Genomic DNA, 13,683 nt, shown 5'->3' with positions numbered 1-13,683 from the left:
CGGCCCACAGTTCGAGCCACTCGCACCATGCCACCTCCTCGCCGAAGGGCGGCAGCAGTCGTCGGGTGTCGGCCTGCAGCGATCGCTCCCTGGATGGGGCGGCCTCCGCGGCAGCCTCTGCCGCCGATGTTGCAGGGGGATCCCCGCCACGGGCCGCCTCGGTGAGTTCGCTCAACGGCGGCGCCAGCAGCGGCGATCAGCAGCTGCAGCACGACCTGGTGGCCCATCACATGCTGCGCAACATTCTGCAGGGCAAGAAGGAGCTCATGCAGCTCGACCAGGAGCTGCGCACCGCCATGCAGCAGCAGCAGATGCAGCAGCAGGAGAAGGAGCAGCAGCAGCAGCAGCTCCACTCGAAGCTCAACAACAACACCAACGCCAGCAACAACAATAACCACAACAACAACAACAACAGCGTGGCAGCCACGAACAACAACAACAACATGGAGAGCATCAACCTGATCGAGGACACGGAGATGGCGGACATCAAGATCAAGAGCGAGCCCCAGACAGTGCCCCAGCCGCAGCAGTCGCCGCACGGCAGCAGCCACAGCAGTCGCAGCGGCAGCGGCAGTGGCAGCCACAGCAGCAGCCACAGCCTGGCCAGCGACGGGAGCCTGCGCCGCAAGTCCTCGGACTCGATGGACAGTTCGGGGGCCCGCGAGGAGGCGGACGGCGATGGCGACGATGAGACGGCGGTCAGGGCGAGCAGCGCCGTGGACGAGCAGCAGCAGCAGCAGCAGCTGGCCACCAAGAAGGAGTCCGTCGAGGACATGCTCGACGAGGCGGAGCTGCTGGGCATGCATTCGACACGCGGCTCGGACCTGGAGTCGCTGGCCTCGCCCTCGCACTCGGACATGATGCTGCTGGACAACAGCAAGGACGATGTGCTGGACGACGACGAGGACGACGACTGTGTGGAGCAGAAGCGCGACCAGGGCTGCCTCAAGAAGCCCGGCATGGAGCTGAAGCGGGCGCGCGTGGAGAACATTGTGTCGGGCATGCGGTGCAGCCCCTCCTCGATCGTCCAGGCGGGCCAGCTGCAGGTGAACGGCTGCAAGAAGCGGAAGCTCTACCAGCCGCAGCAGCACGCCATGGAGCGCTATGTGGCAGCCGCCGCGGGCCTCAACTTCGGCCTCAATCTGCAGAGCATGATGCTCGACCAGGACGACAGCGAGCAGTCGAACGAGCTGGAGTCGCCGCAGATCCAGCAGAAGCGCGTCGAGAAGAACGCCCTCAAGTCGCAGCTGCGCTCGATGCAGGAGCAGCTGGCCGAGATGCAGCAGAAGTACGTGCAGCTGTGCACCCGCATGGAGCAGGAGTCCGAGTGCCAGGAGCTGGACAACGACCAGGACCCCGATCCCGAGCAGGACCTGGACCCCGAACAGGAGCAGGAGCAGGAGCCAGAGCAGGACAACGGCAGCAGCGACAACATTGAGCTGTCGCCCTCCCCCACGCTCACGGGCGGCGACATCAGTCCCGCCCACAAGGAGGAGGCCGGCGGCCAGGAGCGGCCGGGCTCCAGCTCCCCGAAGCCCAAGACGGCGCTGAGCGAGACCGGGGCCCCCAACAGCACCAACATGCTCTCCCAGATGATGTCCAAGATGATGTCCAGCAAACTGCACAACCCCCTGGTGGGGCATCCGGCCCTGCCGCAGGGCTTCCCCCCGCTGCTGCAGCACATGGGCGACATGTCGCATGCGGCAGCCATGTACCAGCAGTTCTTCTTCGAGCAGGAGGCACGCATGGCCAAGGAGGCGGCCGAGCAGCAGCAGCAGCAACAGCAGCAACAGCAGCACCAGCAACAGCAGCAGGAGCAGCAGCGACGCTTCGAGCAGGAGCAGCAGGAGCAACGCCGCAAGGAGGTGCAAGAGCAACAGCAGCAAATCCAGCGCCAGCAGCAGCATCTGCAGCAGCTGCAGCAACAGCAAATGGAACAGCAGCAGCAGCAGCAGCAACATGTGGCCACGGCGCCGAGACCCCCACAGATGCACCACCCGGCGCCGGCGAGACTGCCCACGCGACTGGGCGGAGCAGCCGCCGCCCACAGCGCCCTCAAGTCGGAGCTGTCGGAGAAATTCCAGATGCTGCGCAACAGCAACAACAGCTCGATGATGCGCATGTCCGGCACGGACCTCGAGGGGCTGGCGGACGTCCTGAAGTCGGAGATAACCACCTCGCTGTCGGCACTGGTGGACACGATCGTGACGCGGTTCGTCCACCAGCGGAGGCTGTTCAGCAAGCAGGCCGACTCGGTGACAGCCGCCGCCGAGCAGCTCAACAAGGACCTGCTGCTGGCATCGCAGATACTCGACCGCAAGTCGCCGCGCACCAAAGTGGCGGACAGAGGAGGACCCGGAGCCCAGAACGGCCCCACGCCGACCACACAATCAGGTAATAATGGTTCACTACTCCTAGCCCCTAGTCAAATGCCCCCCCAACCGCCGCCAGCGGTGGTCGTGGCCAATGCCCAGCAGCAGCAGCAACAGCAGCAGCAGCAGCAGAACGTGCAGCAGCAGCAGCAGAATGTGCCACAGCAGCAGCAGCAGCAGGCACCGCAACAGAATCCCCAGCAGCAACAGCAGCCGCCGAATGTGCAGCATCTCCATGCCATGCCCCCCAATTGCCAGCAGCTGATAGCCGCCCCCCGCCTCAATGGCAACCAGCTGTCGTTCGCCTCCCCAGCGGCTGCTGCAGCCGCGGCGATGGGTCTGCAGATGCACCACGCGGCCGCAGCGGCAGCCATGTCCGCCCAACAGCAACAGCAGCAGCAGCAACAGCAACAGCAACAGAACGTGCAACAGCAGCAGCAGGCGGGGGATAGCAATACTAACCAGAGCCAAGCGAATCCGACTAACAACAGTAGCTTAAGTACCCTTAATATACCACCTCCTCACATTCGTCCTTTGCCCACAGCGGCTGCCATGTTCCAGGCGCCCAAGACGCCGCAGGGCATGAATCCGGTGGCCGCCGCTGCGCTCTACAACTCGATGACCGGACCCTTCTGCCTGCCACCCGATCAGCAGCAGCAACAGCAGCAGCAGGCCGCCCAGCAGGCGCAACAGCAACAGCAGAGCGTCCAACAGCAGCAGCAGCAGAGCGCCCAGCAGACGCAGCAGCAGCTCGAGCAGAACGAGGCCCTGAGTCTGGTGGTGACGCCCAAGAAGAAGCGCCACAAGGTGACCGACACGCGCATCACCCCGCGCACCGTCAGCCGCATCCTGGCCCAAGACGGCGTCGTCCCGCCCAACCCCAACGGACAACAGAACGCCACTCCCCTGCAACAGCAACAGCAGCAGCAGCAACAGCAGTCGAACGGAGGAGGCAACAGCAATGCCACGCCCGCCCAGAGCCCCACGGGCAGGAGTCAGAGCGTGGGAGGAGGAGGCGGAGGAGGTGGAGCAGGAGCGTACCATCCGCAGCCGCCGCCACCACCGCCGCCCATGATGCCAGTGTCCTTGCCCACATCGGTGGCCATTCCCAATCCCTCGCTGCACGAGTCCAAGGTCTTCTCGCCCTACAGTCCCTTCTTCAATCCGCACGCGGGCGGGCAGCCGACAGCCGCCCAGATGCACCAGCACCACCACCAGCACCAGCACCAGATGCAGCTCTCCTCGAGTCCGCCCGGCAGCCTGGGGGCGCTGATGGACTCGCGCGACTCCCCGCCGCTGCCCCATCCGCCGTCGATGCTGCATCCCGCCCTCCTAGCCGCCGCCCACCACGGCGGATCGCCCGACTACAAGACCTGCCTGCGGGCCGTCATGGACGCCCAGGATCGCCAGTCCGAGTGCAACTCGGCGGACATGTCCTTCGACGGCATGCAGCCTACTATATCCTTTTTCAAACAGCAACAAGAGCAGCTCGAGCACCATTCCCTCCAGTCCATGCTGATGGTCAAGTGAGTTTTCCACATAGTTCTATATCGTGGTGTGTGGCATAGAAAGACAGAGAGAGAGAGAGAGAGGAAAAGAGAGGGAGGTGCTTAACCCGTCCGACGGACAAAATGAAACCAATCAAGTGTCTTCTTCAGTTTATTTATTTCCCCAACTAAATTCTTTTATAAAATGTAATCAAAACCTTATTTATTGCAACCTGCTGCAACCCTTCTCTGGGGAGAACGTGAGAGAAAGAGAGACCCTCAAGTCGTCCACATCCACATAAACAACATCATCGTAGCAGCAGCAGTAGTCGTCGTCGTAGACCTCTTCTGAGCACTGGGGAGTGGGGTCTAGGGCTTGAGTTGCATTTCGCAACAGCAGCAGCAGCAGTAGGAGAAATCGGAAAAAACGAAACGGAAAAATCAATGATGAACAGCCAGGCCCAGGCCCAGGCCCAGACCCAAGCCCAGGCCCAAGCCCAGGCCCAAGCCCAGGCCAATCGTTACCCTCTTTTGGCTCTTGTGGCCCCTCTGGCCGGGCTCTTGGCTTGGCTGTGTGTTTTCAATCAGTTTTCAAGTCGAAGCAGGGGCACGGGCCTTCCTCTGGCACCCTTAGACGTTCATTATTGGCACTCGAAAGTGCAATCCTCCCCCGCATAGCCCCCCTCTTGCCACGCAGTGGCTCTTTCTATCGTTCTCTGCCACACACGAACATGGAAATTTGGAAAGACAATCGACCATCGTAACACACACCCTCAACCGAACACATCTCTGTCTCCAACACCAAATCTAGCAGCAAGCATTGCGAATCCTTGACTCCCCTGCACTCTTCTACATTGACACCGATGCACCTGCGCAAGGCCAAACTGATGTTCTTCTGGGTCCGCTATCCGAGCTCCGCGGTCCTCAAGATGTACTTCCCGGACATCAAGTTCAACAAGAACAACACAGCACAATTGGTGAAATGGTTCTCGAATTTCCGGTAAGTAAACGGCCCCCCATGCCCCCAACCAACCCGCCTCCCATGGCCACCATTTAATCATATTTGCTATAACTACTACTATATTATGTGCCCCCACTAACACACCCGAAATATCTATGAACAGCATTCATTTTTATGATTTCGTTTGTCTCTTGATTTGAAACGAATCACCTGTCGAAGGCTCAGGCCCCCAGCCCCCGCCCCTCCCTAGCTGTCATGGGGGGGCCTGTCATTCGTCTATGAAATTGCGCAAGGAGCAGAGCAGCAGGGGAACAACGACAGCTGCTGCTCATTCAGTTCTAGAGTTCTAGAAGTGAGGCAGGCCCGCAGTAGCCGTGATTTGCGCGCCAAATCCCTGCCACATCTGTCCCTCAAGCATAGAGAGAGACAGAGAGAGAGAGAGCGTGTGGCAAAGGTTCACCTGGATTTCATTTTTCACCCCTCTTTCGGGCAGCGGCAGCTTAGCAGCTGTCCGTCCAGCGTGCCTGCCTGCCTGCCCGCGTCTCCTTTATGTCTAAGACATGCGCAACGTCTTAAGGAATTGTGTCTGCGTCCTCCCTTAACCTTTTCTGGGGTTTTTCCCTACCTGCGCACAGCGAAGACAACAAATCATAGCCGTGGCACGTTCGTCTGTCGGAATTTCTTGCACCTTTTGTTGTGTGCCCGGATTTGAGCCAAGGAATGGGATTTCTTGGGGTAGCAACCCCTTGAACGACGAACGACGAACCCCGAAATCCGAACCCCGAACTTCTTTTGCCTGGGAATCGTCTTGTCTTGTCGACTTTTTGGTTCTGGAGGTTAAAATGGGTGGGAATATTTTTTTGATTTTCTAGCGGCTTTTTGATTGTTTACTTCCTTCTTTTTTGCCCCACCCTTCGGTTTGCTTTTAGGGGTAGTAGCAGTTTGTAACGGTTTTTGCTTTTCCTTTTCCACATTTGATTTCCATTTCACCGCCCCCCCCGCCCATCAAGGAAATGATTACTTGCAACAGTTTTCTACGCCTCTCTTAGCCATCTATAGTTTTATGAGTTTCCCACACACAAACACAAGCACACACAGAGACACAGACATGAAGTGGCCTCCTAATAACATGTTCAGCTCTTGACGGCTGCCACTTGAGAAAGCTGCCCCCCCACCCCGAGTCGGATGAGCTGCCACTTGAGGCTGAAGAGGCTGGGAAAAGTGTGAAACGGCGGCTAAGAAACTTGCGGCATGCATATTAAAAAGTGTTGCCTACTTAAGTGGGCACCCCCCACCACCCACCGCACTGTCTATGTGTGTGTGTGTGCTGCTGTTGGCTAATTAACAAAAGTGCCTTTTGTTGGGAATGGCATGGAATGGTCCTCAAGCAGGCCACTTGTATAATTGCATTAGCTGCAGTAACTTCTTTTTGTGTGTGCTTTTGATGCAAATAATGAAAAGAAAGCAGCCAAAGGACATGCATTCACACACACACACACAGACACACTCCAGGCAGGAGGCTAATTAGTTTGTTTGCCAGGATATGCGCCTAGCCCAGTCAACACTGGGCTTTCTTTTGGCCGCTTTTCAACAGCTACTTGAGAGTCTCGCTTCGAAGAGCCCCAAGAGCAGGAGGGCGCAAAAAAGGCGCTCAAGGATGCAGCCCCACACACACACTCACACACATACAGATCTCCTGCCTCTTTCCTACAGTGTGTTTTTGTTTTTTATGAGGTTAAGTGTCCTGCCCCCCCACCACCCCACCCGCCCTGTGCCCCTGGAGCCGCGTGAAAAGATCTTTGCTGACGAAAAACAACAGCAACAAGCACACAGCTACATACAGACAGACACACACACACTACAGTGGTACACTCTTATGACACGCACACATACACATACATACACATAGAAATATATCATGTTCCTGTATGTATTTAGACGTATATGACTTATACAGATGCCTCTATATATAGATACATATAAAGTGTTGTCAATTACTTCATTAATGTATGAGGTAGAGATGTCTGCATATGTGTGGGTGAGTATGTGTGAGCTTATTAATAAAAAATGAAAAAAAAAAACATTCGTTCGTTCGTTCTATTCGCTCTCGTGCTCGTATTTGTATCTGTAATATCTGTACTTCCGAGTGGCAAGAAGGCTGGCGAAGAAGGAGACGCGAAGAAGGAGACACACGCACACACACACCCACACAGAGATATCCCCCCTGCCACACACACACACACACACGGACACGCATACACTCGTCCATTGAGCGAGAGCAACACTCGAAAGGGAAACGAAACGCGAGAGATCCCCCCCCCCCCCCCGTGCATTCCTCTGCACCTGCCACCAAATAAATGGGCTACGAAAATATATAAAAATCTACAAACTAATTAGTTGCAAGCGGCAGGTGGAAGGTGGCAAGCGGCACTTCCGTCAAGCCTCGACGCCATTTTCAGTTGCAGCTTATTATCTAAATTAAGTGGCGCATTCCATGTGGCAGCCTAAGCTGCAAGCTTCCTTTTCCTGCCTCACGTGTGGCTGTGTGGCATCATCGCCTCAAGCTCTTTTCGCACCAGCCACAAAGCTAATTGCATTTAAAACAAACAAATTTTCAGCCCCAACCCTCGAAACACTTGTGCCACACACACACACGCTGCCCCCAACCCGCCCCCTCCACACACACACACAAAGAACTGGGGATCCGGAACGAGATGAGGGCAATCCCTAATAACTATGGACACACACATCCCCCTCCTTGATGCCCGATCCAGAGATCCCAGAGACAATGAACTGTCACACAAAACTGTCACACAGCGATTCCTTTCTTTGGCCCGGCCAAGCCGTCATCGCCTCATTATGATGCCTCGCTTCAATTGTAGGAGCTCCAGCTCCAGCCCCAGCCCCAGCCCCAGCCCCAATCAGCAACCCCCCCTTCTGCCACTGCCACCGCCGCCGCTGCTGTTCAAGTGCGCGTGGCTGCCGCCTCCGGGGAGCCTGGCGACTGGCGACGAGCGACTGGAGACTGGGGACCCTTGCCAGCAAACGGCAAAGATTTTCTATTTGCACATTTTCTGCGCTTATTGTTTGGAAAAATCAACACGAGCGCACTCGCACAACATGAGAAATGCATTTGCTACTGGGAAATCTTGAAATTAGCGCGATTATCGGAGCGTTGTCAAGTGCGGAAGGGACGGGGGCAGGACTCTCCGACGACAAAAAAAGACAACAATTAGTGCGAGGCACACAATGCAGTCGGAGGCGGAGGCGGAGTCGGGGCGGATGCCGGGAGGCATTAGGCAAAGACAAGCAATCACTTACAGTCTCCAAGCAAGGCTACCACCCACCCTGGCCTCCCTTGCGCCCCTGACTATCCCCCTGCGAGCGGCAGGCCCCCGGCCGCACACAAATCACTTGACTAAACAAGGCGACACAGAAGCAGCAGGCAGCAGGCAACAGTGGCACCAGAAGCACACTGCACTTGCTAATTAAATCCCCAACCCCCAAGTAGAAGCCACAGTCCCAGCCACAGCCCCCCAGCCCCAGCAGCGACCGCAATAAGAAGACGCCACTGCCTCGACTTGCAATTGTTATTGCACCACCACCCAACCAGCGCCTGCCACTGCCACAGCCACTGTTGCTGCACATTTGAGATTTATTAAAAATTCTTTACACACTCACACACACATACCCACGCAAGCACACACACACATCGACAGACAGCGAGTGAGAGAGAGAGAGACTCCTCCTTTTGGCGGGCGCCTAAGAGTATGCAGCAAATTATTAATAATGTCATATTCAAACAGCGATGCGATGCGATCCAATATAATGCATTAAGCCTGCAAGAACAAGGACCCCCCTCTTAGAAAGAAGCTTAAGTGACAGAGAGAGAGAGAGTGTGGTATATAGAGGACTGAATGTGAGAGAGATAGAGAGATTTCCTTTGAATTTGGTTACCTTTTTTCTGTTTTGTGTGTGTTTTTCGCTCTTTTGTTCGTTACTTTGTTTCGATCTTTGATTTGATTTTGAGTTTTTGTACGATTTTGTAAATTTGAATGCTGACAAACCCCCCCACCCCAATAAACCCCCCATACCAACCCACACCATAGAATAGAAACAAAAAAAAAACCAAACCAACCAACCAGAATACTGACCAAAACCAAACATATTCCTCATCTACGCATCTGCAGAGAATTCTACTACATACAAATGGAGAAATATGCACGACAAGCTGTCACCGAAGGCATCAAGACACCCGATGATCTGTTGATTGCTGGAGATAGTGAATTGTATCGCGTGCTCAATTTGCACTACAATCGCAATAATCACATTGAGGTATGCCAATAACCACGCCTACACCCACACTAACTCTAACATTAACGAAGAACCAGTCGCCCCCCACACCCCCGAAAAAAGCCATTGAAGCTGCGGGCAAACAGTCTACCCTTGGCCCCGCTTAGATGTAGAGTGTTTGCCCCTAGAATCAATCTACAATAGACACTAAACCACTAAACACCACTTTTGTCTGGGAGCTCCGTTGCTAATCGTAATCGTCCTTCGGCCATCGACAGGTACCCCAAAACTTTCGCTTCGTCGTTGAACAGACACTGCGGGAGTTTTTCCGTGCAATACAGGGTGGCAAAGACACCGAACAGTCGTGGAAGAAGTCCATATACAAGATCATCTCGCGCATGGACGATCCCGTGCCCGAGTACTTCAAGTCGCCCAATTTTTTAGAGCAGCTGGAATAAGTGGAGGAGTTGGCCTTGCCAGCGCTGCCAACGCCAACGATATCGCTGCCAATGCCCCTGGCAATGCCAATTCAAATGCCACCACCACCACCACCACCAACAACAGCCACACCACACACCACGATCCCAGCTACTATGACTACTACAACATCTACAGCCACAACATCGAGGGCCGGCAGCAGCAATCCGAAGGCGAGGCGCAGACCAAAGCTAAAAGGCTAAATCTGCGCAAGAAGTACCACTGGATATGACCCACAAACTCCCGAAACGAAACAAAACGAAAACGAACCACAGAATAAGTTAGCAAAGAGAGAGAGACCGAGAGCGAGGAGAGAGAGAAGAGCAAAGCTAGGAGATGCTAAGAGAAGCTGAGAAGTTTACACGAGTCAAAACCGCGTTTAGGCCACGAGCAATTCTGGGGAGCAGTCAAGACAGTCTCCCGAGCCGCAAAATATTTTTCAAAAAATTTCCAAAAACACCTACACCAACACACACACACACACACAGCATACATACGTACCCACTCAGCGAAGAAGAGAGAATGAAGAAGAGGATGAGAGATGCGAGCTTCGATCGCATCCAATGCTAAAACCAAAACTAAAAAAACCTAAAATCTTAATCTTATGTGAAATAGTGCAAATTGATGGTAATCTGAGCCTGACACCCATACAGACACACACACACAGAGACACCAGACACCAGACACACCGAGCGAGCGAGCAATCGCGTACTTTGTAGGCAGTGTAAACTGTACTCGCTGTAGCCGTGTTGGTTTGTTAGATGAAATTTTTTTGAAAATATTTACAAGACATTTTTACGTATACAGATATTTAACAAAATACATAGTTGAGCCGTCTATTGATCTACCGAAAGTTGACACACAAACAACATTCCACACACACAAACACAAACAAACACGCATTCCACCCACACACACACACACACACACACATCGGTTCAAGAGCGAAGAGCGCTCTGTGGAAGCGGGCTACACTGCTTGGCAGACCGTTCTTCGGCAAGCAGTTAAAACCCTTCAGTACCGGCGTTCACTGCATGAGCGCACTGCTTTACAAAAGCAGGCGCTGCACTGACGCCGGTAGCACCCCCCACTATCCCCCAATTCTTAACCCTTTAAGCATATATTCGATGTCTATTAAGCGAAAACTAAACAAAAACAAAAATCACCAAAAAAAAAAAGAAAACAAAAACTATTTAGATTTATAGATTTATATGCGGACAGGACATCGGGCGTTAGGGTAGATAATTTGATAATTTAATGGTTTATGAACCCTTGACCAAAGTTAATTGTTAACACCAATCCCTTGAGTGCGGTTTATTTTTAATCAATTCTTTTACTTTACGCCTCTTCTTATTTTTATGGATCACCCTATACACACATAAACACATACACACACACACACACACACACACTAGTCTGTTATTTATGTACATAATTTATAAATTTAGTTAAGTTAAAGTTTAGTTTAATTAATTTTACTTTACATTACTTGGCCTTGAGTTGCAACAAAAAACAAAATATACACAAAAAACACCAAAAAATTCAAATTAAACAACAAATATATGGTTTTTCTTTATTGTTTAAACCCCCCTCCCCCTTGTTTGGCCCCCTTCCACTGGCTGGCTGGCTGTCTGTCCTCGATCATGCACTCTCACCCATCAGCAGCAGCACAGCAGACTCAACATGGAGAGTGGGCGGGTTAAGAGGGATATGTTTGCTCTCTCTTGGTCTCTTGGTCACTTGGGGCCAGGAGTGAGCAAACCTTACTGTTGCCACCAACACCAGCGGCACCAGCCAGGCAACATCATCAATTACATCATCGAATCATCGAATGTTATTCAACATTAATTCAACATTAAGCAAATACCAAAAGAATATTCCTCAAAAGACGCACAACGTAGAAGCGAAAAAGTAACCTTTTCGGCCCAATATTTGCTACGAGGACAGCCAGCAGTCAGCAGCCAGTCAACCTCCTGATGCCCTATCGCCCCCTGTTGCAAGTTTAGATTAGATGGGAACACCGCTATGAGGCAGCAGCATACCTTTCGGCCCACACCAAGCATACGAAATTATTGAACAATAGATGAATTTTAGCTAAAACTAAATTGAAACTGAATAAGCAAGTTTTTAGGCATAACCAGAGCGGGAGGAGCAGAGCGAAATTCGATTGCACTTTGGCGTAACTATGACAAAATTAGTCGAGTATAAGACGGTAGGTTCCTAGTCTGACGGAAAAGGGAGAACATAATGATTACATTTCCAATTTGGTGTAAAATTGAAAAATTTAAAACAAACAAAAAGAAAATGCATTTGCGAAATTAGTGTTTAGGGAATCGTACAAAAAAAAACAACAAAATAAAGCTAATCGAACTGCAGTTTAAGTTGATTTGAACCCCCCCAGCCATTAAGCATTATCCATATATCCATTGAGAGATGTTTCGAGTTTGAGTTCCCTGATTTATACCCATCTGAGCAGAGCAGAGCAGAGCCGAGTAGAAGTCGAAATTCCAGTCCGGAGATCGTTGATTGTTAATGCCTTTACGAAATTTATGGAGAAGCAACTTCTTTTTGGCAATGAAGTTGAAGTTTGATCTAAATCGAAATACAATTGTAACTGATTTTGTGATAAAAAAGTAAACAAAAAACAAAACAAAACAACTAACAACTAACAAACAAATGAAAATCGAACTAACTGCAATTATGTTTCGGATAAAACCAATGTGGAGGGAGCTCCCACCTCCGCTCCATACGAAATTGATTGAATTGAATTGATTGTAAAAATAGTTAATTGAGAAATGAGAAAAGCAAAAACCCTTTAGGCAATTTAAGGCGTATTAACAATAAACGTTTGGCTAACAAAACTTTAGGCAAAATTTTATAATTAAGCAAAATTCAAAAGCGAAATTAAGCCGTCGAAATTCAGCTAACAAATTCAGAGTTAATATTGTGTTGAGTTTCAGTTTGTCTCAGTTTAAGAAAAACCACAATCCCCCCACCCCAACCGCCGCTTTCTTTCCTTTCCTTAACCAAGTGGATGGATCGATGGATCGTATCGTAGGAGGTTTACCATGAACCGAATGAATGAACCGTACCAAAACACACACTCAGACACAGAAGCACACTTGAATACACATTTGAATACTTGCGTATATATAATGCAACATACATATTTCATACATTTATACTAAACATTAACATTAACAAAAACATACTTAAACTTAAGTCAAGTCAAAAAAACGAGACGATAATTGGTTAATAAAAGCGAAATTCATTGAGAAAACAGAAAACCACATGACGGCGCTTGGATTTTTCTTTAACAAAATTAAAAACCCCCAAACCCTTTGGCTATTTATGAAACCCCAATACTTTTACGTTCAATCTTTGCCCCCATTCAACCAACCAACCAACCTCCGTCAGAAGCTTTCGGCAATTGTCACAGATCAGATCAAAATTGGAATTGACTACACAACACACATCACTAACCGTTAACCAACACTACAGCCACAGCCAACAGCCAACAATCGGTGGAGATCGGTGGAGACGAGCGCAGGTTACAGAAGGGTAAGCAACAAGCAAAAGTCAACTAAATTTTAATCACTTCCTGTTGAGCAGAGAACAAACCAACCCAGCGACACAGCGACTCCTGGCACATCCACAGGCAGCGGCAGCAGCAACCTTCTTCAAGCCACCAAAACTTTCGATATCCATGCCTTTCGATCAGCCGAAAAACAGTGTTTAATTTCCACACAGCCATCTTTCGGTGTTGGTAAATTCCAAAAAAGAAAACAAACAGAGACCAGCCATAGGCCAAGAGCAATGTTCGATTCTAGTTTCCAATTGCTGCTGCCCTGTGGAAGAGCCGGGCACAGTTTACTCCAACATCAAAGTCAAAGCACGGCACAGGCCAGGACATAAGTTAGCATAAGCATAGAGTAATCTTACAGCCAGCCAACCAGCCAGCCAGCAGGATCAACCAGGACCCACACACAGACAGAGCCAAGCAGGAAGCGGAAGCAACCAGCACATCAAACCGATCAATCAACCAGCGATCAATCACTGATCGAACGACAAAAGAGAGCAAAGCAAACTAAAC

At 51.3% G+C, this 13,683-nt stretch overlaps 1 protein-coding gene across 8 annotated transcripts in view; it reads left to right on the top strand.

Moving 5' to 3' along the window:
• The window catches only part of pros (homeobox protein prospero), a 54,314-nt gene extending 43,522 nt beyond the window's left edge, over positions 1 to 10,792 (top strand). For 3 of the 8 annotated variants that reach the window (XM_033376799.1, XM_033376798.1, XM_033376800.1), the window contains exons 4-7: positions 1 to 3,898; positions 4,671 to 4,859; positions 9,011 to 9,155; positions 9,392 to 9,571. The exon at positions 1 to 3,898 is cut by the window's left edge and continues 2,335 nt beyond it. In XM_033376799.1, coding sequence (XP_033232690.1) covers positions 1 to 3,898; positions 4,671 to 4,859; positions 9,011 to 9,155; positions 9,392 to 9,571 — 4,412 coding nt within the window. Of the gene's footprint in view, positions 3,899 to 4,670; positions 4,860 to 9,010; positions 9,156 to 9,391 lie in introns of all 8 variants that reach the window. The other 5 variants (XM_033376804.1, XM_033376802.1, XM_033376797.1 and 2 more) reach the window with 5 other exon arrangements.
• Positions 10,793 to 13,683: the final 2,891 nt, after the last annotated feature.

This window comes from Drosophila pseudoobscura, chromosome 2 (assembly GCF_009870125.1).
Source record: "Drosophila pseudoobscura strain MV-25-SWS-2005 chromosome 2, UCI_Dpse_MV25, whole genome shotgun sequence".
Lineage (NCBI taxonomy): Eukaryota > Metazoa > Arthropoda > Insecta > Diptera > Drosophilidae > Drosophila > Drosophila pseudoobscura.
Note: the sequence above shows the minus strand (reverse complement) of the source record. Positions and strands in the feature narration are given on the sequence as shown.